Here is a 24,193-nt window from a genome sequence, read left to right on the forward strand (position 1 = left end):
AGAAAATTGAACTGAGTTGCTATGAAGAATGAGGAGAAAAAAATCAAGGGTATCAAATTCTGGTTCTAGTTTCTTTGGAAGTTATATTTTATTTCTTTCGAGGTAACATTTTAATGTTAGATTTAAAAACTGGTGGTAGGTGGTAGGCGAGGCATAGTGGCTCACGCCTGTAATCCCAGAACTTTGGAAGGCCAAGGTGGGCAGATCGCTTGAGGTCAGGAGTTAAAGACCAGCCTGGCCAACATGAAGAAGCCCTGTCTCTATCAGAAATACAAAAAAATTAGCCAAGCATGGTGGCACACCCCTGTAATCCCAGCTACAAGGGAGGCTGAGGCACAAGAATCGCTTGAACGCAGGAGGCGGAGGTTGCAGTGAGCCGAGATAGCACCACACTACACTTCAACCTGGGCAATAGAGCAAGACTCCGTCTCAAAGAAAAAAAAAAATTGGTGGTATATTTCTTTTGACAGTATTATATAGCCCACAAATCAGTAAAATGATAGCTTATTGGGTTGTTTGCCTGTTTGCTATTACTTTGTTAAATGTATTTTAGATTTTAACAGGTATAGTAACATAATGTTAAGAAATATTGGCCGGGTGTGGTGGCTCATGCCTGTAATCCCAGCGCTTTGGGATGCCGAGGCGAGTGGATCACTTGAGGTCAGGAGCTCAAGACCAGCCTGGCCAACATAGTGAAACCCCGTCTCTATTTAAAAAAAAAAAAGAAAGAAAGAAAGAAAGAAAAGAAATGTTGCAGTGGGTTTTAAGTAACACAACTTTTACAGAAATTAGTAATAAATACAAATTTTTAAATTTATTCATCTGTTATGTCATTGTCCCCAAGACCACCCCCACCCAGGTTTGATGATTCACTAGGAGGACTCACAGGACTCAACATATAATTGTATTTATGGCTATTATTTATTATAGCAAAAGTATATGAGGTACAATCAGCAAAGAGAAAAGGCAAATAGGGTGAAGTCTGGGAGAGACCAGACACACACTTCCAAGAGCCTTCTACTGGTGGAGTCAGAGGACATGCTTTAACTCCTCCAGCAATTAGTTGTGACGATACGTGTGAAATGTCGACCAGAGAAGCTCATTAGAGATTCAGTGCCCAGGGTTTTTATTGGGGGCTATTTATATAGGCACTCCTAAAAATTTTGGCACATACCAAAATTCCAGATTCCCAGAAGAAAAGCAGATGTTCAGCATAAACCATATTCTGTTTTATCAGTTTTGAGGATGGTGAGAAGGGTCCCAAAGTTCGAGCTCGTATATGCCAGTCAACAACCAATCTTATGGCTGGGTGCGGTGGCTCACACCTGTAATTCCAGCACTTTGGGAGGCAGAAGCGGGTGGATTACCTGAAGTCAGGAGTTCAAAACCAGCCTGGCCAACATGGCAAAACCCTGTCTCTACTAAAAATACAAAAATTATGTGGGGATGGTGGCATGCCTCTGGCTGAGGCAGGAGAATTGCTTGAACTGGGAGGCGGAGGCTGCAGTGAGCCAAGATCGCTGTATTGCACTCCAGCCTGGGTGACAAGAGCCAAACTCAAAAAAAAAAAAGGGACCAATCTTGTAAGTGGGACTTTATAGGGATGAAGTTTCAGGCCTGCTATGTTTACTTTTTCTGTACCTTGTAAACTACATTAATGAGCTCTGAAATCCTGAAAAGGATATGCTGAGGAAGCAGCTTTAATTATTATCCTGACAAAGCTCCAAGAACTGGTAGAAAGTTGAATTCTAGGAGTTCGAGACCAGCGTGGCCAACATGGTGAAACCCCATCTCTTCTAAAAACATAAAAATTAGCCTGGCATAAAAAAGGATGAGTTCATGTCCTTTGCAGGGACATGGATGAAGCTGGAAGCCATCATTCTCGGCAAACTAACACAGGAACAGGAAACCAAACACTGCATGTTCTCACTCGTAAGTGGGAGTTGAACAATAAGAACACATGGACACAGGAAGGGGAACAACATACACTGGGGCCTGTCAGGGGTAGGAGGCAAGGCGAGAGAGCATTAGGACAAATATCTAATGCATACGGGGCTTAAAACATAGTTGACAGATTGATAGGTGAAACAAACTACCATGGCACATGAATACCTATGTAACCTACACATTTAGCACACGTATCTCAGAACTTAAAGTAAAACTTTTTTAAATTATTTTTTTAAAAAAATAAAAATAAAGGCTCAATTAAATTAGCCAGGCATGGTGGCACACACCTGTAAACCCCAGCTACCTGGGAGGCTAAGGCAGGAGAATTGCTTGAACCCAGGAGTCAAGGGTTGCAGTGAGCCAAGATCACACCACTGCATTCCAGCGTGGGCAACAAAGCATGACTTCATTTAAAAAAAAAAAAAATGGAAAGTTGAATTCTATACTGCTTAATGTGGGAGAACTGAAATGACAGAATGGTTCCTAGAGAGTTATTTCTATTGGTATCAAAATTCAATTCCTCAGAATTTTATTAATATAATTATTATCCAATGCATATATTCTGTGGAGGAAAAATAATGAAACTTTGGTGTCTGAAAAATGTGGAATGGTCAAGGGAAAAAGGAACTAGCTTCATTGTGCAGATGTCCTTGAACTTATTTGAACCTATCAGCTTCTTTCCCCTGGGGCCTGTTTCTTCTGACCAGGTTGTCCTTTTCCCAGAGGTCTGCATGGCTCCCTGCCTCACCAATCCTTCAGGTCTTTATTCAATGCCACTTTTTTCTCAGAGACCTTCCCTGACTACATTATTTAAAATTGGAAATTTCTTACCTCTACATCCCACACACACTCACACCAGATAATCCCTATGTTCCTCCTTCCAGTAAGCTGTCTCCTTTCTACTTTCATATTACTGCCGTGTACTCTTAAATATTTGTCACGACAGTTTTATATTCTAAATGGTCAACTATTTCCTTGTAAGAATAAGGAAACCACAGCCAGAAAATATCTTCAAGATGGTGACTAAGTTGGATGTTTTTATTATGTATGTCTTAATTCCCAGAGCAGCCTTGCCTCTCACTAAGAATGTTTGCCTTGCTCTAAATCATTGTTTTCCTAGTTGCTAGCCTGGACATTTTCCTTCCTTTGAGAATGTTTTCCTGTCTGAGGATAAAACAGGAACCTGAAAAATCATCTTCTTGTTATAGATTTTTCACGTGAAATGGAAGTAGAGAATGTACATTTGATAAAAAAGAGAGAGAGACAGAATGCTCATCTGCTCATCTCCTTTTAATGCCTAAACCAAACACTGTAAAAGATGACTTTAGCATCCTTCAGTATGTTATAGTCATCTACTTTCCAATTGTTTTTGCATACCCATTTTAATTAGCTGTCACTAATCAAATCTGATCATTTTTGTTTCCTTCTTTTTAAAATAAGTGAGGGATACATTATCACTGATATGGGTGTGGTTTGGATGTAAAGGTACTGTTTGTTTAATTGAGGGCAATTATGTTCATTAATAAGAAGCTAATGAATTAGAAAACACATTGAATTCTTTTTGGATAAGGGAGTGTTGGGTACACCACCCATTAAGAAGCAGCATGGTGGCCAGGTGAGGTAGCTCATGTCTGTAATCCCAGCACTTTGGGAGGCCAAAGCAGACAGATCACAAGGTCAGGAGTTCAAGACCAGCCTGAACAACATGGTGAAACCCTGTCTTTACTAAAAACACAAAAAATTAGCTGGGCATGGTAGAGCATGCCTGTAATCCCAGCTACTCAGGAGGCTGAGGCAGGAGAATCGCTTGAACTTGAGAGACGGAGCTTGTAGTGAGCCAAGATCACGCAATTGCACTGTCGCAGTTGCAGATCTCACTCTGTCTGGGTGACAGAGCAAGACCCGGCCTCAAAAAAAAAAATTATATACACACACACACACACACACACACACACACACACACACACCACACACAGAGTAAAATTAACTGATGTTGACTAACACATGGATTTTCTGAGGTTTGCTGGGAGCTCTTTCTCATTTGCTTAACTATTTGTGTGTATCTTTTATGATAGCCGTTTTTTAAATAAACTAAGCAGAAATCATTTTATTCTTTGGAATCCCAAAGACTAGAAATTATTGATGAATTACTGCTATTTTTTCCAGGTTTACATGAGGATCCACAAAGCCCACCTCCTCTCCCTGCTGAAAAACCTATTGGAAACACTTTCAGTACAGTATCTGGAAAACTCAGTAATGTTGACAGAACTAGAAACTTGGTAAGTGGTCATTATAGATTGTATTAGGTTGAAGAGGTAGCTATGCATTGATTATGAATAGTCAGCTGATACCTAAATTATTTTACTACTGGTCAGATTAAAAACAAAAAACGTTTATTAAAGGCCAGTGTCTAAGCCCCATGTACTTATGTATGTAGACTTCAATATGTTAAAAGTCCCTGTAGAGAGATTAGGCCAATTCATTGTACTTCATTATAAAATAACTTGTATACCAACTTAATGACATTGTCTTTTAAATGGAAATAATAATTAGAAGGTTATTAAAATCTCTAATAACCTTTAATATTTATGGAAATAACTTCAGTCAAGTTGTCAGTTTTTATTTAAAATACCCAATTAGTGACCAAAATTTAAGATAATTATTATAAGAATTTTTAAATCTGAAATTTAAGAAAAATGTATTTTTTAAATTTAAAAAAAAAGTGTTTTACTGTACATTTGTTAAGATGGTGGTCAAAGAGACTTTTTGTGTGTGTGTGTGTGTATATATTTATATATATATATATATATATATATATTTTTTTTTTTTTTTTTCATTTCAACCTCAATATCCTCATACTTTTTTTTTTGGTCTTCCAACTTTTGCAGTTTATTGGGAAAACAGACATACAACAAGTAATTTAAAAAGTGGTTTAAGAAAAAGAATAAAAGTCGCTGAGTTAGGTGGCTCATGCCTGTAATCCCAGCACTTTGGGAGGCCAAGGCGGGTGGATCACCTGAGTTCAGGAGTTCGAGACTAGACTGGTGAAACCTCGTCTTTACTAAAAATGCAAAAATTAGCCTGGTGTGGTGGTGGGTGCCTGTAATCCCAGCTACTCGGGAGGCTGAAGCAGGAGAATCACTTGAACCTGGGAGATGGAGGTTGCAGTGAGCCGAGATCGTGCCACTGTACTGTAGCCTGGACAACAGAGTGAGACGCCATCTCAAAAAAAAAAAAAGAATAAAATCTTTCAGAGGACTTTATGGGAAGCCCAAGAGAAAGCTTCTGATTCTTTTATCTTTTTTAAATTGACAAATAATAATTGTACATATTCTTGGGGTACATAGTGGTGTTTCAATACATATACTATATAGGGATCAGATCAGGCTAATTAGCATATCTGTCATCTTAAACTTATTTTTCACCTCTTCTGTTTGGAATGTTCAATATCTTCCTTCCAGCTGTTTGAAACTATATATTATTGTTAACTATAGTCATCCTATAGTGGTATAAAACACTATAATTTATTCCTCCTATCTAGGGGTAATTTTGTATTCTTTAACAAATCTCCCTATCCCTCCCTTCTCCCTAAGCTTCCCAGCCTCTAGTATCCTTTGTTCTATTTTTTATTTCTATGAAATCAACTTATTTTTAGCTTCCATATATGAATGAGAACATGCAGCGTTTAACTTTCTGTTCCTGGCTTATTTCACTTAACATAATATCCTCCAGTTCCATTTATGTTGCCACAAATGACAGGATTCCATTCTTTTTATGGCTAGATAGTATTCCATGTTGCATACATACCACATTTTCTTTATCCATTTATCTGTTGTTGGGCACCTAGGTTGATTCCATATTTTGGCTGTTGTGAGTAATGCTGCAGTAAACATGGATGTGCAGATTTCTCTTCAATGTGATTTCCTTTCCTTTGAATAAATTCCCAGTAGTGGGATTGCTGGATGGTATGGTAGTTCTATTTGTAGTTTTTTGAGGAATTCCCATCCTGTTCTCTACAATGGTTGTACTAGGTTACATTCTCACTAACAGTGTATAAGAGTTCCCCTTTTTCTGCATCCTTGCTAGCATGTGTTATTTTTTTATCTTTTAGGTAGTAGCCATCCCAACTGGGGTGAGATGATACCTCATTTCCATTTTGGTGTGAATTTCCCTGATGATTAGTGTATTTTAATGTATTTGTTTGACCATTTGTGTGTCTTCCTTTGAGAAATAGCCAGATCATTTGCCTATTTTTTGTTTTCTTTTTTGAGATAGGGTCTTACTCTGTCCCCTGGGCTGGAGTGCAGTGGTATGATCACAGTTCACTGCAGCCTTGACCTCCTGAGCTCAGGTGATTCTCCCACCTCAGCCTTCTGAGTAGCTGGAACTATAGGCACATGCCACCACACCCAGCTAATTATTTGTATTTTTTGTAGAGACAGGGTTTCACCACATTGGTCAGGCTATTCTTGAACTCCTGGATTCAAGCAATCCTCCAACCTCCACCTCCCAAAGTTTATTTGCCCATTTAAAAATGGGATTGTTTAGGTTTTTTGCTGTTAATGAGGTTTTTAGTTTCTTTTGTATTCTGGATTCTAATCCCCTGTCAGATGAGTAGTTTGCAAATATTTCCTGCCATTCTGTATGTTGCCTTTTCACTCTATTGATTGTTTCCTTTACTGTCCAAAAGATTTTTGGTTGATATAAGCAAATTTGTTTATTTTTGCTTTTGTTGCCTGTGTTTTTGAGGTCTTATTCATAAAATCTTTTCCAACACCAATGTCCTGAAGTGTTTTTCCTGCTTTCTTCTAGTAGTTTTATTGTTTCAGGTCTTAGATTGAGGTCTTCAAGTTGTGTCTTATATAGAGTGAGTGGGAGGGTTTTGTTTCATTCATCTTCATATGGATATCTAGTTTTCCCCAGCACCATTTATTGAAGAGACTGTGCTTTCCCCAATGAGTGTTCTTGGCACTTTTGTCAAAAATCAGTTGGCTGTAGATATGTGGATTAATTTTTGGATTCTCTGTTCTGTTCTATTGGCCTCTGTGTCTGTTATTATGCTAGTATCATGCTGTTTTTGCTACTACATCTTCGTGTAGTGTATTTTAAAGTTGTTAATGTGATATGTCTACCTTTGTTCTTTTTGCTCAGGATTGTTTTGACTATTCAGGGCCTTTTGTAGCTCCATACAAGATTTAGGATTCTGTTTTCTATGTTTGTGAAGAATGCCATTTGTATTTTGTTAGGGATTGCTTTGAATCTATAGACTTCTTTGGGTAATATTCTCATTTAAACAATATTAATTCTTCCAATCCATGAGCATCAGTTGTCTGTTTGTATCCTTTGTATCTTCTTCCATTTTTCCATCAGTGTGTAATTTTCCCTGTAGAGGTCTTTAACTCCCTTAGTTAAACCTATTACAAGGTATTTCTTTTTGTAGCTAATGTAAATGAGATTGACTTCTCCCTTTCTTTTTTTAGCTAGTTCTTTGTTTATGTATAGAAATGCTACTGATTTTTAATATGAATTTTGTATCCTGCAACTTTTCTGAATTCATTTATCAATTCTAAGAGGGTCTTTTTTTTTTTTTTTTTTTTTGGTAGAGCCTTTAGGTTTTTCTAGATATGAGATCACACTCTTTTTTTGTTTTTATTTATTTTTTGAGACAGGGTCCCGCTCTGTCGCCCAGGCTGGAGTGCAGTGGTGCGATCTCGGCTTACTGCAACCTCTGCCTCCTGGATTCTCCTGCCTCAGCCTCAGCCTCCAGAGTAGCTGGAACTACAGGTGCACACCACCATGTCCGGCTAATTTTTTTTGGACCTTTTGGTAGAGACGGTGTTTCACTGTGTAGGCAAGGCTGGTCTTGAACTCCTGACTTCAAGTGAGCCGCCTGCCTCAGCCTCCCAGAGAGTCGATTACAGATGTGAGCCACCATGCCCAGCCCACACTCATGTTCTTTTTAAATTTTCATATGTCATATGATGTTTAAGGCTTGTTTTCTTTTTCTTTTACTTTTTTTTTTTTTTTTTTTTTTTTCCCCAAAAAGATGGGGTTTCGCCATGATGTCTAGGCTGGTCTTGAACTCCTGACCTCCAGTGATCCACCCAGCTTGACCTCCCAAAGTGCTAGGATTACAGCCGTGAGCTACCGTGCCCAGCCAAGGCTTGTTTGAAGAGAAATTAGCTTTTAAAGTCTTTGAACCGAATTTTCAGTTCAAATTTCATAATGGTTTTACATTGTGCCTTAACTATGCTTATTATACTGGGAAACCCACCTAATCATCTGGCAAAGAAAAATTTCTTTGAAGGAGACATTAAATTAGCCAATATCAAGTTAATGAGCTTTTCCTGAAGAATGAATTAAAATTTAGTGATCATTTGTGATTTTCAAAATAGCTGGTAATAAACTTTTATTAAATCTGGGCCAAGAAAGCCCAAAAGAGAATAGTAGGGTTCCTACCATACTAATGTTAAATAGGAAATCCCAAATTCCTATGGAGAAAAAGTTGCTTAAGAAGGTTACTGGCTTCTACTCTGAAATGGTTGTTAAAAAGGAGTGAGAGGGTGATAAGTAAGGAAAACATCATTCATTAATGTCCATCATAACATAACATCCATCATACATAATGGATTTTGTAAACTATAAAGATCTGTTGAAATAGTATTTGGGCACCGTGGCTCCCACCTGTAATCCCAGCACTTTGGAAGGCCGAAGTGGGCAGGTCACTTGCATCAGGAGTTCTAGACCAGCCTTGCCAACATGTTGAAACCCCGTCTCCACTAAAAATACAAAAGTTAGTCAGACATGTTGGCGCACACCTGTGATCCCATCTGCTTGGGAAGCTGAGACAAGAGAATTGCTTGAACCCAGGAAGTGGAGGTTGCAGTGAGCTGAGATTGTGCCACTGCACTCTAGCCTGGGCAACAGGGCAAGACTCCATCTCCAAAAAACAAATAGTATTAAACAAAAATTAGCCAGGTATGATGGCACACACCTGTAGTTCCAGCTGCTCGGGAGGCTGAGGCACAAGAATTGCTTGTGTGCAGGAGGCAGAGGTTGCAATGAGCTGAGATTGCGCCACTGCACTCCAGCTTGGGCGACAGAGCAAGGCTGTATCTCAAAAAAAAGAAAAAAGGCCAGGTGTGGTGGCTCACACCTATAATCCCAGCAGTTTGGGAGACCAAGGCAGGTGGATCACCTGAAGTCAAGAGTTCATGGCCAACATGGTGAAACCCCCTCTCTACTAAAAATACAAAAATTAGCCAGACATGGTGGTGTGCATCTATAATCCCAGCTACTCGGGAAGCTGAGGCAGGAGAATTGCATGAACCCAGGAGGAGGAGGTTGCAGTGAGCGAAGATCGCGCCACTGCACTCCAACCTGGGCGACAGAGCGAGACTCTGTCTCAAAAAAAAAAAAAAAAGAAAGAAAAGAAATAGTTAGTATTATTATGTTATTATTATGTTTAGTCCTAAGCAGTCCACAAGCAACTTCTACATTTCAGAAAAACAAAACAAGGAAGTTAGAATAAACTAAACCACCTGGAAAGATACTATAGTCATAGTGTTTGAAGCTCACTTGACAGCTTTAGGAAAATCCTGTCCTGCATTGTTTACAAAGGGAGTCAGAACATTCAGTACTATACCATAATAAATGCTTACCATAATAAACACACTGAGTCTGAAGGAAGAAGAGTTGATGAATCAGACTACAAGTTAAACGATTTGCCTCAAAGTCACACATATAGATTTCTGGGGCCTGAAAGTCAATCTGTGCCTAAGAAAATACCTTTGTTTGAGAACTACAATTGCTGAATGAGTTTTGGAACAGAGGTCATAAAGACTTAAAGGTATGGGCCAGGTGCAGTGGCGCACGCCTGTATTCCCAGCACTTTGGGAGGCTGAAGCAGGGGGATCACCTGAGGTCAGCAGTTCGAGACCAGCCTGACTAACATGGTGAAATGCCATCTGTACTAAAAATATAAAATTAGCCAGGCGTAGTGGTGCATGCCTGTAATCCCAACTACTTGGGAGACTGAGGCAGGAGAATTTCTTGAACCTGGGAGGCAGAGGTTGCAGTGAGCTGAGATCATGCCATTGCACTCCAGCCTGGGGTAACAAGAGTGAAACTCTGTCTCAAAAAAAAAAAAATACTTTAAAATGTCGATGAGGGCACCAGTATAATGACCCATGAGGATAGGCATGGTCTTTGCCAAAGATGTCTCCTGACTGAGACATAGGACAAAAACTCTTGACTTGTTTTTTCTGCCTTGAGTGCTGGGGGACTTTCCATCTCAGAGTAAGATGGTGCATTTGTTGCTTTCTCTGCTTAAATGATGAGGGACTCCAGGGTGAAGAACATCGGGAGCTTCAGGAGCCATTCTCTCAGCAGGAGCAGACACCTCTGTGCGCCCTGTTGCCTACCATAGGAACACAAGGCTCCCACATCATCCCCCAAGGAGGCTGCCAACCAGCATAGAAGGAGAGTTGGGAGACGCTGCTTAGTGTATGTGAGGAATCAAAGGTACAGCATAGAAGCTGACTCATGAGAAGAAACACTGTGTGTGCAAGAAGGAGACAGGCTAGGCCGGGCGCGGTGGCTCAAGCCTGTAATCCCAGCACTTTGGGAGGCCGAGGCGGGTGGATCACGAGGTCAAGAGATCGAGACCATCCTGGTCAACATGGTGAAACCCCGTCTCTACTAAAAATACAAAAAATGAGCTGGGCATGGTGGTGCGTGCCTGTAATCCCAGCTACTCAGGAGGCTGAGGCAGGGGAATCGCCTGAACCCAGGAGGCGGAGGTTGCGGTGAGCCGAGATCGCGCCATTGCACTCCAGCCTGGGTAACATGAGTGAAACTCCGTCTCAAAAAAAAAAAAAAAAAGAAGAAGAAGAAGGAGACAGGCTAATATGAATTCAGGACATAAGAAGTGGTGCTGGACTGAGCATGCTGGCTCTCGCCTGTAATCCCAGCACTTTGGGAGGCTGAGGTGGATGGATTACTTGAGGCCAAGAGTTCGAGACCAGCTGGCCGACATGGCAAAATCTGTCTCTACAAAAAAATAAGCCAGATGTGATGGTGCATGCCTGTAATCCCAGCTACTCTGGAGGCTGAGGCAGGAGAACTGCTTGAACCCAGAGGTGGAGGTTGCAGTGAGCTTAGATTGTGCCACTATACTCCAGCCTGGGCAACAAAGCAAGACTCTGTCTCAAAAAAAAAAAAAAAAAAAATGGTACTATTTCTTGATTTTTGGAAGAAAAAGATAAGAAACATGTGAAGGCCACTCAGTAATTCTAGCAGACAAGAGTGTAGTCTTGGGAGAAATATCTGTTTGTTTGTTTTGAGACAGAATTTTGCTCTTGTTGACCAGGCTGGAGTACAGTGGCGTGATCTCAGCCCACCGCAACCTCTGCCTCCGAGGTTCAAGTGATTCTCCTGCCTCAGCCTCCAGAGTAGCTGGCATTACAGGCATGCACCTACCACGTCTGGTTAATTTTGTATTTTTTTGTAGAGACAGGATTTCACCATGTTGTCAGGCTGGACTTCACCTGAGGTCAGGCTGGTCTTGAACTCCTGAACTCAGATGATCCAACAACTTGGCCTCTCAAAGTGCTGGAATTACAGGCATAAGCCACTGTGCCCAGTGAAATATCTGTTTTTTAAAAAAATATAGCAAAAGGCTGGCCACAGTGGCTCACGCTTATAATCCCAGCACTTTCGGAGGCCGGGGCGAGTGGATCAGTTGAGATCAGGAGTTCCAGAACAGCCTGGCCAACATGGTGAAACCTCATCTCTACTAAAAATACAAAAATTAGCTAGGCATGGTTGCACATGCTTGTAGTCCCAGCTACTCTGGAGACTGAGGTGGGAGAGTCACTTGAACTCAGGAGGCAGAGGTTACAGTGAGCAGAGATAACGCCAGTGCATTCCAGCCTGGGCAACAGAGTGAGACTCCATCTCAGAAAAAAAAAGAAAGAAAGAAAGAAAGAAAAAATAGCAAAAAACTGGGGAATTATTTTTAAATTGGAATATTATTTCAGTGCAGATGAACAAAAAGATGGAATCTGCAGAGGCAGTACAAGCAGAAAAACAACTTCACCAGAAACTAAAATGCTTGTTCAAACACATTAAAAGCCAGAGTTAAGGGCTGGGTGCAGTGGCTCACGCCTGTAATCCCAGCACTTTGGGAGGCCAAGGTAGGCAGATCACAAGGTCAGGAGTTTGAGATCAGCCTGGCCAACATGGCGAAACCCCATCTCTACTAAAAATACAAATATTAACTGGGTAGGGTGGCACATGCCTGTAATCCCAGCTCAAGAGGCTGAGGCAGGAGAATCGCTTGAACCCAGGAGGCAGAGGTTGCAGTGAGCTGAGATCACACCACTGCATGCCAGCCTGGTTGAAAAAGACGAGAGTTCAGGGATATCGGAGCTGGAGGAAAACTACCAAAAAGCAAATGCAGAGAACCTACAGGTTATGTGTGGAATATCAAGAGAAGGAAGTCCCTAATCACTTTATCTTCCAAAGACTTAGCAGAACCTGGGCATGAACCCAGACTTGAACAAACACTAAGACAATGGCTCCTGCAGGAACTGTGTCCTTCTCTCAATATTTGGAGTATGTCAGATACAGCAGTGCTAACATCCCTGAAGAATTTGAATGTACCATTTTTTTAGGATGTGCCTAACATCCCTAAAGAATTTGAATGTACTATTTTTTTCTGATGCAAAATTTTCTTACTGTTGCAAATTAAGAAATTAAAAAGATGTTTAAGATTTCCAATAAAAATACCATCACCCGGGAAAAACTATAGCCAATATTTGGTACAAAATTAGGATCATAAGCTATGCATTTATTATAGTACATCATCTCCATCTTTCCACTTCAAATTTATACATCTCTTTTAAAAGTTTTTCTTATCAGTGTATCTAATAATTACAGTTTTTGAGAAAAACAAAGTTTCTTCCTATCTGCTAGAGTTTGTTTTAATTTTAAAGGTAGCCAAAGAAATAAATGCCTTTTTCAAGCATCACGGCAATATTTGTCAGGAAAAAATATAGGCAGCAGTGTATTTATAAGGCATGGATTATATTCTGGAATATTTCAGGGTTTATGAGCTGGTTACTTGCCTTACTGCATTAACTGAACTCATTAGACAAACCAAGTTTTAAGGGCAAGCTTAATTTGTTTTTTAAAATGGGATTTTATAACACTGAAACATGTTTAAATCACAGTTACTGGCAATTAATCATTTGGTATTTAAGGAAAAAGTTATAAATATTCAGTATAATTTAAAAATCATGAAAGTGAGTTTTCGCTCATTTATAGGAAGGAGAAAACAGTCTGAAGTAACCCAGAGATTCCCAAGCTTTAATTAAACTTCTTTTGGGAGGCCAGGGCGGGTGTTCGAGGCCATCCTGGCCAACATGATGAGACCCCGTCTCTACTAAAAGTACAAAAATTAGCCAGGTGTGGTGGTGCACACCTATAGTCTCAGCCACTCAGGAGGCTGAGGCAGGAGAATCACTTGAACCTGGGAGGCAGATGTTGCAGTGAGCTGAGATTGCATCACTGCACTCCAGCTTAGGCAACAGAGCAAGACTGTCTTAAAAAAAAAAAAAAAAAAAAAGAAATTTTGGCTTTGAGATCCTTTTGGCTTCCCACTCCACAGAAGATCTGAAAATATTCTCCATGTATTATCCTCATTTCCCAATCCTTGGGCTAAAACATCTTCAGAAAACCTGTTTAAATGCAATAGTTTGAATCCCTTCCCTACAGAAATCTTCCTATTAATCTCCACACTTCCAATTTCTGACATCTACCATTAGGGTAAAACATTTCAACTGTACCTGTCTTTAATTTTTCACATTATCCTCCTTTTCTCTCTTTTTTTTTTTTTTTTTTTTTTCCCAAAAAAGATGGGGTTTCACCATGTTGGCCAGGATGGTCTCGATCTGACCTCGTGATCCACCGGCCTTGGCCTCCCAAAGTGCTGGGATTATAGGCATGAGCCACCGCGCCCGGCCTATTCTCCTACTCTTTTTCTCTTTTCTACAAAACTCTTTTTAGCCCATCCAGCCCCTTTTCTGGAGTGATAAAAGCATACTGCCTTCTTGGACCTTTATTTCTCTCGAGAACACCCTTTCCTCTCAGACCATCCTGCAAGCTTCTTTTATGTTCCCACCTTCTTTCAGTTCAAAACCCACTGCAAAGTGTTGAAACTAAACAGTAATAAGATCTGCCTATTCAAAGCAAAACCAACTAATAACCACCCCACTTACTATGTGTTTAAACTTAGGAGCAGTATGTTTCTTATGTGGGATCACGGAATGAATAAAGAACACATATTTTTAAATTCTCTTCAAGGCCTGCTTGAATTTTCCCTTAATATCTCATGAATCCACTGAGTGCATGACCATGCAGTGCAATTGTTCAGGCTGTGGTCCACAACAGGAGACCACTTGGTTTCTTCCTGTCAGTGTTTCCACTTGTATTAGGACATGAATAATTCAGGCAGAAGTGAGTTAATATTGTTTAAGGCTGAAAACTCTTTTAAGTTCTATAACTCAATTACATTTCTACTTGTAGATCCAGCCAAAAGGTTGTCCAGAATTTCTCCTGACAAGCTCTTGTTTCAGATTAACCTTAACTTGCATTCTCTGCTACTTGCAGGAATCCAACCACACAGGTCAAACAGGAGGTTTTGTGCGAGGACCAAGGTTGCCACTGAGGTAAGTAAATGTGGGAAAAGTTAGAGAAGAATTAATGACTCAGAGACCCAACTCTCTTTTTTATCACCAAGATTCAGTTTTGTTGGCCTTGGATCTTTTTTTTTAGAGATAAAATAATCTCACCAATTCACCCAGGTCCCTAGCCCACAGTCTGCTTCTAACAGTAGATTGTGGGAATCTCTGCTCCCTTGTTATGTTAACACAGTCCAACTCATAGAGCAATTTATTTCCTCAAATAAATGAACAAGACTCATTTCTGAGTTAAAACAGCTCCACTCCTAGAATATACATATACATGCACACAAACACCCTCCTGGTTAAGAGAGACAAGGACTGGTTTTTGGCATTTCCAAATGAGACTGGCTTTGTGAGCTAGAGATAACTGCCTTCTGAGTTCCAGAGCTATTCAGACAAAGGGCTTTAATGTTATCAGAAGATGTTACTACTATGTTCAAAATTCTTTTTTTTTTTTTTTGAGATGGAGTCTCACTCTGTTGCCCAGGCTGGAGTGCAGTAGCATAATCTCGGCTCACTGCAACCTCCGCCTCTGGGGTTCAAGTGATTCTCCTGCCTCAGCCTCCCAAGTAGCTGGGACTACAGGCATGCGCCACCATGCCCAGCCAATTTTTATATTTTTAGTAGAGACAGGGCTTCACCATGTTGATCAGGATGGTCTCTATCCCTTGATCTTGTAATCGCCTGCCTCAGCCTCCCAAAGTGCTGGGATTACAGGTGTGAGCCACCACACCCAGCCAAAAATTATTTCTATCATAGAGATTAAGGAAAGGCTTTCAAAGTAATAGTTGTCCTATCCTTTCAGAACTAGCTTACATTAATCTAAATTAGAGTTTTAATAGTAACTCAAATGACATGAATGTTAGGGAATTTTGATGTTCTTTTTCTGATTATATACAAGACCCCAGCATACATGCATCATATCTTGTTATAAGCTTTTCATCTCAGACTTTGGTAGAAAGTGCTCAGTTTCCTGAAATAGTCATGATGTGTTTAAGAGCAAATGGGACCTTAGAGAGCTCATGATAATAAATGCTTGTTTGTCTTGAACTAATGAATCTCTGGTACAAGATAAGAGGAAGCTGGAACATCATGGCATTTCCTCCAATACTATAATGTTTAATGCAGCAGCCATTTGCTCAAAAATAGCATACCCTGCATGTTTCAGTAAATTGTATTCCACTAGCAGAAAGCTGTGTGTGTGTGTGTGTGTGTGTGTGTGTGTGTGTGTGTGTGAAGACAGGACAGAAAAGAATCTACTACTGATCAAAACATTGACTCATGGCTGCTACATTGACTTTCAGGCCTGTGAATGGAAAAGCCATTCCAACTCAACAGCCTCCAACCAAGGCGCCCCCTGAGAGACCACCTCCCCCAAAGCTTTCGGCAACCAGAACATCTAATAAGAAACTGCCTTTTAATCGATCCTGTTCCGACATGGATCTTCAGAAAAAACAAAGTAACTTGGCAACTGGACTCTCAAAAGCCAAAAGTCAGGTTTTTAAAAATCAAGATCCGGTGCTACCCCCTCGCCCGAAACCAGGACACCCTCTCTACAGTAAATACATGGTAAATTCAGCTTTTAAAAATGTTTGTGTCAAGAGGTTTGCCCTAAAGTACATATACGATTCATTATTCCTTAGAAAAAGATGACAAAACAAATGTGGAATTGTGTTTTGATGCCAAGAGTGCTTTAGATGAGTAGGCCTTAATAAATTCCAGGTCTTGGCTGGTCACAGTGGCTCACGCCTATAATCCCAGCACTTTGGGAAGCTGAGGCTGGTGGATCAGCTTGAGGCCAAAAATTTGAGACCAGCCTGGCCAACACGATAAAATTCTGTCTCTACTAAAATTATGAAAAATTAGTCAGGCATGGTGGCACAATCCTGTAATCCCAGCTACTCGGGAGGCTGAGGCATGAGAATTGTTTGAGCCTGAGAGGCAGAGGTTGCAGTGAGCCAAGATTGCCCCACTGTACTGCAGCCTGGGCAACAGAGCAAGACTCTGTTTCAAAACAAATGAACAAAACATCTACATCTTTAAAGCAGGGTTTCATTATTAGGAGAAATGTAGAGAATGGGGAGAAAAAGCAGGGCAGGCCAGGCTTGTAACTTGCTGCCTGGCTGGACCAAAGAAATCCTGAAAAACCTGACCCAGTGGGTTATACTAATGAGAGTAACTCTTAGAGATACTATAGTTTATATATTTTTGTTTTGTTTTGTTTTCTTTAAGAGATGGGGTGTCACTCTATCACCCAGGTGGGAGTGCAGTGATGCAATCATAGTGGACTGTAGTTTTGACCTCCTGAGCTCCAAGCTCCTCCTGCTTCAGCTTCCTGAGTAGCTGGGGCTATGGGAACATGTCTCCATTCCTGGCCTATAGTTTATATCTTGATATAGCTTATATCTAATAGCTCCTTTTCCCACTGAGTAAATTTTAAAATGAAGTAGAAAGTTCTTACTAAGTCGGATGGATTTTTTTCCTCATTTTCCCCTTTTTGTAAGCCTAAAAACTATCATGGTCCATTTATTAGTTACCAGTTAGAAGTTTTTATCAGTAGTTGAGATATTCATTTTGTTCTATTTTAATGTTTTTCTTATCAAATGACCTAAACCTTTGTCTCCATTTCCCACAGTTAAAAAAAAAGAGTTGCCGGCCGGGCATGGTGGCTCAAGCCTGTAATCCCAGCACTTTGGGAGGCTGAGGCGGGTGGATCACCTGAGGTCAGGAATTCAAGACCAGCCTGACCAACATGGAGAAACCCTGTCTCTACTAAAAATACAAAAATTAGCCAGGCGTGGCAGTGCATGCCTGTAATCCCAGCTACTTGGGAGGCTAAGACAGGAGACTCGCTTGAACCTGGGAGGCGGAGGTTGCAGTGAGCCAAGATTGCAGCACTGCACTCCAGCCTGGGCGATGAGAGCGAAACTCTGTCTCAAAAAAAAGAGTTGCCAGGCGTGGTGACTCATGCCTATAATCCAAGCACTTTGGAAGGCCAAGGCAGGCAGATCACTTGAGGTCAGGAGTTCGAGACCAGCCCAGTCAACATGGTAAAACCCCCGCCTCTACTAAAAATACAAAAATTAGCCAAGCATATTAGCGCATGCCTGTAATCCCAGCTACTTGGGAGGCCGAGGCAGGAGAATCACTCGAACCAGGGAGGCAGAGGTTGCAGTGAGCTGAGATTGTGCCACTGCACTCCAGCTTGGGCAACAGAGTAAGACTCCATCTCAAAAACAAAACAAAACAAAACAAATAAAACAGAGTTGATGTGTTCTCTACTTTGATCAGGTGAACCTGAAAAAGTCTAAAACAACTAAAAGGAGGCTGGGCGCAATGGCTCACGCCTATAATCCCAGTGGATGTTTCAATGAGCCAAAATCATGCCACTGCACTGCAGCCTGGGTGACAAAGTGAGACTCTTTCTAAAAAAACATTAAAAATAAAAATGATAAGGAGAGCAGGACTTTTTGTATTTTTTGACAATTGAATGACAGAGTAGCTTGTAACAAGAACAGCAATTAATAATTCTATATTGTGTTACATTTCCATCATTGACCTAGAAATTATTTTTTCTTTAAGCTGTTCAAGGTTTAAAAAAAATCCTCCTTAGAAAAGGGCATAGACAAGAAGGAGGTAGTATATTCATATATATTAATATTCATTTAAACTGATAAAACTTTAATTGCTAAAACCCAAGGGTGTTCTTTGGGATAGATTACTTAATTAATAAATAAAAACAGTAGCTGATGTATATTGAGTACTAATTATGAGCCAGGTGCTGTTGGAAGCACTTTATGGATATATTAAATAACTCATTTATTCCTCACACTAACCTTGTGAGATAGATATTATTATTCTCCTTGAACAAGTGAGGAAAATAAGAAACCAAGACATAAAGTAACTAAAGTAACATGCCCAGGCCGCAAATCCAGTTAATGGCGGGAGCAATATTTGAGAACAGGTCAGCTGGCTCTAACGCTTGCTCCTAACCATTATGCCACTTGTAGCCTCTACTTGATTTGGTCATTCTGTGTTAAGAGCCCTTTCTCAGAGGGAACCAGATTTCACGTTTGGTTCTTAGCATAGTTGTACAATGTCAATAAAGCATTTTTAAAAACTCAGTACATTCAAAATGATGGCATATTTAGAGTGGTGTGTCTCATTACAAAATAATTCTTTAAATTTTTCATTTATTGCATGCCTACAGTGTCATTAAATTGGTAGCCAGGAATCTGGGTACATTGGGAGCCCTAGGAATCTGACAAAGATGCTGGGAAATAGCACCACCAAGGCAGCCATACAGGGCCACATCCTTGCACTCTGCATCTTTGCTCCTGGGTGACCCAAGGGCCCAGACAGCCTTCTTCCCATGTTGGAAGTAAGCTTGTGTGATTACATTTCCTGGGTATGCCTTTTATATAGTGCAGACCCTCTTATGTGCACTCGTCAGCTAAAATTTTCCAAAACAGGAAACAACATCCCCTGGACAAGGTCTAGTACAGATAAAAAAAAGAAAAAAAAAACATTCTAAGATCAGACAGAGCTGAGTGGACCAGGAAGTGGCTGGGATCAGGCCATGAAAAGGATTTAAGTAGACACTTGGTATCAGAGGACCCTAGGAGAAGAAGAGCTTCAGAGTCACTGGAAACTGTCAGGCAAGCAGTACATGGAGGGCTCCAATCACTGATCAGCCTTCAGAGGCCACCATTGTGAGAACCCTAAATTAAAGGCTGCCTTGATGGGTTGTGAGGTCAGGTGCTGGGTATTTCACCTTCAAATCCCCAGGGAGTTGGTGGATCTTGTCCTGTAGAATGGAACTTACTGGTTATGGTCATTAAGGGAATGTTAGGCCATGTTCAGCCCTTGTGGTTCTATAGGCCCAACTCCAACTCCCAAGAGCCTCTAGCATCCGTGAGAAATGGCAGGCCCCATTGATCTAGAGCATGATGAAGCCAGATGAGTTTAGCTGCTGGAGAAGTGCACTTTAGGCACACACGTGCCAAATTCCTAAATGATCAGCAACTTAAGAAGAGATTATTTTATTGTGAATAAGCCTTTTATTGGTTTACATTTAAGCTGTCTGTGCCTCATGGAATTGCCAATGAAGACATTGTCTCGCAAAACCCTGGAGAACTCTCTTGTAAGGTAAAGTAGAGCTCTTTCTTTACTGATTAATGGAAAAAAAATCACTGGCCTCTCTTACTACTATTACACATTATTAAATGCTTTAGGCTCCAAAGATTAAAATGTGAAAAAAGTAATAATGTTTTATTAAATAATAATTGCTTCAGAGAGTGGTATTATACCTTACAGCGTGGGGATCTACTTGTGATGCTGAAGCAGATGGAAAATAATTACGTGGAGTGCCAAAAGGGAGAAGACACTGGCAGAGTTCACCTGTCTCAGATGAAGATTATCACTCCACTTGATGAACATCTTAGAAGCAGACCAAACGTAAGGAATTAATATTGTTACAGCTTTCATATCACAATCGCAGCACATTTCATAGAACTATTAATTATATCTCATCTTCAGGTTTTTATTAGCACATTTATTTTAACCAGAGTAAAAATTACAGTAGCATTTTATTCCACTTTTAAATAAATTACTACTAAGAGACTTGCCACTGCCATACTAATCACTTCAATACAGAGTGACTACCTTGTGTTTTGCCGTCTTCATAATGTGCTGACTTATAACAACCAGAATACTCAGTCATTAATTTTAAACTGTGAGAGCTGTTTGTTTTTTAAATAATGTAAACATGTTTATCAAAATGTCAGAGGATAGGTTTCTAGCAGAATGGAAGTCTGACACTATAAAGCACTTCCCTTTAAGATTTAAGCTTAATGTAAACCTCATTTCTCTGATTATAGCTCAGAAAATAATGAAATTTAATGCAGCAACCTCAAGTCCCAATTTAAGCCTAACAAATTCATGGAACCTGGGAAAATACAATGATTATTGAAAGGCATTAGCTTAGCAAGAAAAATGCTGTTGAACAATTTTTAGGAGCATATTTTTAAAAGAGCTTCTTAAGTTATCCAGTTAAAATGTCACTATCTGTTAATGTGGTAAATATGAAAAACAGGCTGGGCACAGTGGTTTATGCCTGTAATCCCACCATTCTGGGAGGCCAAGGGAGGCAGATCACTTGAGCTCAGGAGTTTGACCAGCCTGGGCAACATGGCAAAACTTTGTCTCTACTAAAGTACAAAAATTAGCCGGGCATGGCGGTACGTGCCTGTAGTCTCAGCTACTCAGGAGGCTGAGGTGGGAGGATTGCTTGACACCAAGCGATGAAGGCTGCAAGTGAACCATGATTGAGCCACTGCACTCCAGCCTGGGCCATAGAATGAGACTCTGCCTTTAAAAAAAGTACAAATAAAAAAATAAAGTAAATATGAAAAATAATACTGATCAAGTAAAGTATTTGGTTTGCTGTTTAGTTTTCATAGTCTTTTCCAATTTTTTCTTCTTAGAAAGCAGTTTATCTTTTAAAGTTTGCTAAGAAACTAAAAAATTGTGTTTTGGAGAGCAGAATAGATATGTGTTAAGCTGGCTGCAGCTGGCATATCAAAATCCTTCCTTTAGTCCCCATGGGGCAAGTTCTCCTCTGACTCATTTTCTCTGTTTTGGTACAGCATTATCCATCTGTCATAGCCGTCCTTCCTCTTTCAGAACACACTCATGGCAACAGTGGGAACTATACTGCCAAAAAGCTTTTCTTTTTGAAAAGTAGAAGCTTAAAAAAAATAGAATTTTTTTTTTTTTGAGACAAGGTCTCACTCTGTTGCCCAGGCTGAAGTGCAGTGGTATGATCACTGCAGCCTTGACCTTCCTAGCTCAAGCAATCCTCCCACCTCAGACTCCTGAGTAACTGGGACTACGGGCATGCACCACCATGCCTGGCTAATTTTTAAAATTTTGTAGAGTCAGGGTCTTGCTATGTTGCCAGGACTGGTCTGAAACTCCTGGGATCAAGCCACCTGCCCGCATGGGGCTCCCAAAGTGTTTGGATTACAGGTATGGGCCTCCATGCCCAGCCAAAAGTTATTCTTTTATAATGGTGTAAAGTTCTTTCCACTTTAAACACCACCTTCTCATCTTTTACTATAGACTTGCAGAGAGTTGACCTCCAATGGCCAGCTATTGGTGATAATGAAATGAATCCTCTTTTATGCTTCTGGATTCATGGCTATTACTATATTTTTTAAAAAACAAAACTTACCTATTTGAAAGCCTAGTTTTAAGGTAAATATCTCTACAAATGTGTTGTACTTTCCTCTAACTTGGAAAACAGAAAATATTGCATGAATGTGACCAGTTGTGGTTGAATCAGACGGATCATAGGAAAAGTGGAAGGTTGTTGCCTGGTACCTGGTTGAGACCCCAGACCTGGGTTTAGGGAATTTGGATTCAGTTCCCCTTCCATCTTCTTTGGTGGTTATTTAACTTCTCTAAACTTTATTTTTTAATGTGTGAGATAACTGCCCACAGAGTTGTCTTCAGAGTTGGCAGATTATATGATTTTATTTGTGTAAAGGTCCAGAAAGGAAATCCATAGAGACAGAAAGTAGACTACGGGTTGCCTAGGGCTCAGGGAAGGGTAAATGGGGAGTGACACTTAATTGGTAGGAGGTTTCTTTGGGGAGTGATAAAAATGTTCTGAACTTGGGTTATGGTAATGGTTCGATAATTCTATGAATATACTAAAGCCATGTTCACTTTTAGTGGGTAAATTTTATTGTATGTGGATTATATCTCAAAGATGGCTAACAAATGAACTAATGCACATAAAGTATTTAACACAGTGAGTAGCACATTGTGAATTAACAGTAAATATTAGCTATTCTTAATATTACAGAACCATTTGTATTAGCAGTTATAGTCATATTAAAAAGACCTTTGCATTATATTATATTTACCTACCAGATACCCACCCTAGTGGTGTGGTCTGTATGGACTCCTTGTTGGTGTATCCCTGTCTAGCCTATTCCTCTTGCCCTCCACCTGCTGGACTGGGTTGATGAGTAGCATTGCCAGTGATATCCATACATTGAAGGCAGAGAAGGGAAAGTTTGTGGTCGTTAGGCACAAATTATTATCCCCTCCCTCCCAGGCTTGGTTTATGTTTAGATCTCTGGTCCATTTGGAGATTCATGTTTGTGTTTGGTGTGTGGTAGGTCTTTGACATCATTTTTTCCAAATGGATAGCCATCTAGCCTGATACCATTTATTGAATAGTCATTTCTTTTTCTTCACAGATGTAAATCAGAAAAAAAACGAAAATCACACATGCACATGTATAATACAACATGTAAATAATCATTAATTTTTTAAGTTTTTTTTTTTTAATTTTATTTTATTTTATTTTATTTTTTTGAGACGGAGTTTCACTCATGTTACCCAGGCTGGAGTGCAATGACGCGATCTCGGCTCACCGCAACCTCCGCCTCCTGGGTTCAGGCAATTCTCCTGCCTCAGCCTCCTGATTAGCTGGGATTACAGGCATGCACCACCATGCCCAGCTGATAAGTTTTTTTTTTTTTAAAAGAGAGAGTCTCACTCGGTCATCCAAATGAGAGTGTAGTGGCAAAGTCATAGCTCACTGCAGCATTGAGTTCCTGGGCTCAAGAGATCCTCACACCTCTGCATCCCTAATAACTGGGGCCACGGGGTATATCACCATGCCCCGCTAATTTTTTATTTTTTGTAGATACGGCATCTCGCTGTGTTACCCATGCTGAATGATTATTAAAAGCTTCTCCAGGCCAGGCACGGTGGCTCATGCCTATAATCCCAGCACTTTGGGAGGCTAAGACGGGTGGATCACTTGAGCCCAGGAGTTTGAGACCAGTCTGGGCAACACAGTGAGACCCCTTCTCTACAAAAAAGACAAAAATTAGCTAGGTATGGTAGTGCACGTCTGTAGTCCCAGCTACTTGGGGACTGAAGTGGGAGGATAACTTAAGCCCTGAAGGTCAAGGCTGCAGTGAGCCGTGATTGTGCCACTACACTACAGCCTAGGCAACTGAGCAAGACCCTGTGTCCAAAAAAAAGCCACATCAGACCTAAAATATCTCAGAATTCATGAAATTTCCATGTTGCTCATTTATTTAGAGAAAAGCAATAAGCAGTACATGAGAAAAATGTTAGGGTTATCTTGGTAAGCTAATATAGTAAGCAATATTAGCCATTAGCGTCTTCAGTTATATTTCAGTTTAGCTAACTTGAGAGAATGAAAGTTTTGTTTCTGCAGGGGCATTTTGGTTGAAAGAACAGGTGACGTTTAGAAAAGATCTCAGCAAAGGTGCTTCAGGGTTGAAATGGAGAAAGTGGACCATCATTCAGAGTGCACTCTGATCAGGCTGGTGCATGATGGCCAGGGGAAGGGCAGAGGTATAGATGTCCCTAAGGGGACAAGAGTTATTAGAGGAGGTAAAGACACAAGAAAGGGCACAAAAACTGCCTTTATTTATTTCACAAGTTTGTCA

General features: G+C 40.4%; 1 protein-coding gene across 6 annotated transcripts in view; it reads left to right on the plus strand.

Annotated features, from left to right (window-relative positions):
- The window catches only part of SH3D19 (SH3 domain containing 19), a 207,824-nt gene that overhangs the window by 163,362 nt on the left and 20,269 nt on the right, over positions 1-24,193 (plus strand). For all 6 annotated transcript variants that reach the window (XM_032246418.1, XM_032246419.1, XM_032246422.1 and 3 more), the window contains 5 exons: positions 4,114-4,226; positions 14,620-14,678; positions 15,998-16,262; positions 19,773-19,841; positions 20,010-20,150. In XM_032246418.1, coding sequence (XP_032102309.1) covers positions 4,114-4,226; positions 14,620-14,678; positions 15,998-16,262; positions 19,773-19,841; positions 20,010-20,150 — 647 coding nt within the window. The remainder of the gene's footprint in view (positions 1-4,113; positions 4,227-14,619; positions 14,679-15,997; positions 16,263-19,772; positions 19,842-20,009; positions 20,151-24,193) is intronic.

Source organism: Sapajus apella, unplaced genomic scaffold (genome assembly GCF_009761245.1).
Source record: "Sapajus apella isolate SASKATOON/1434 unplaced genomic scaffold, GSC_monkey_1.0 scaffold61, whole genome shotgun sequence".
Classification (NCBI taxonomy): domain Eukaryota; kingdom Metazoa; phylum Chordata; class Mammalia; order Primates; family Cebidae; genus Sapajus; species Sapajus apella.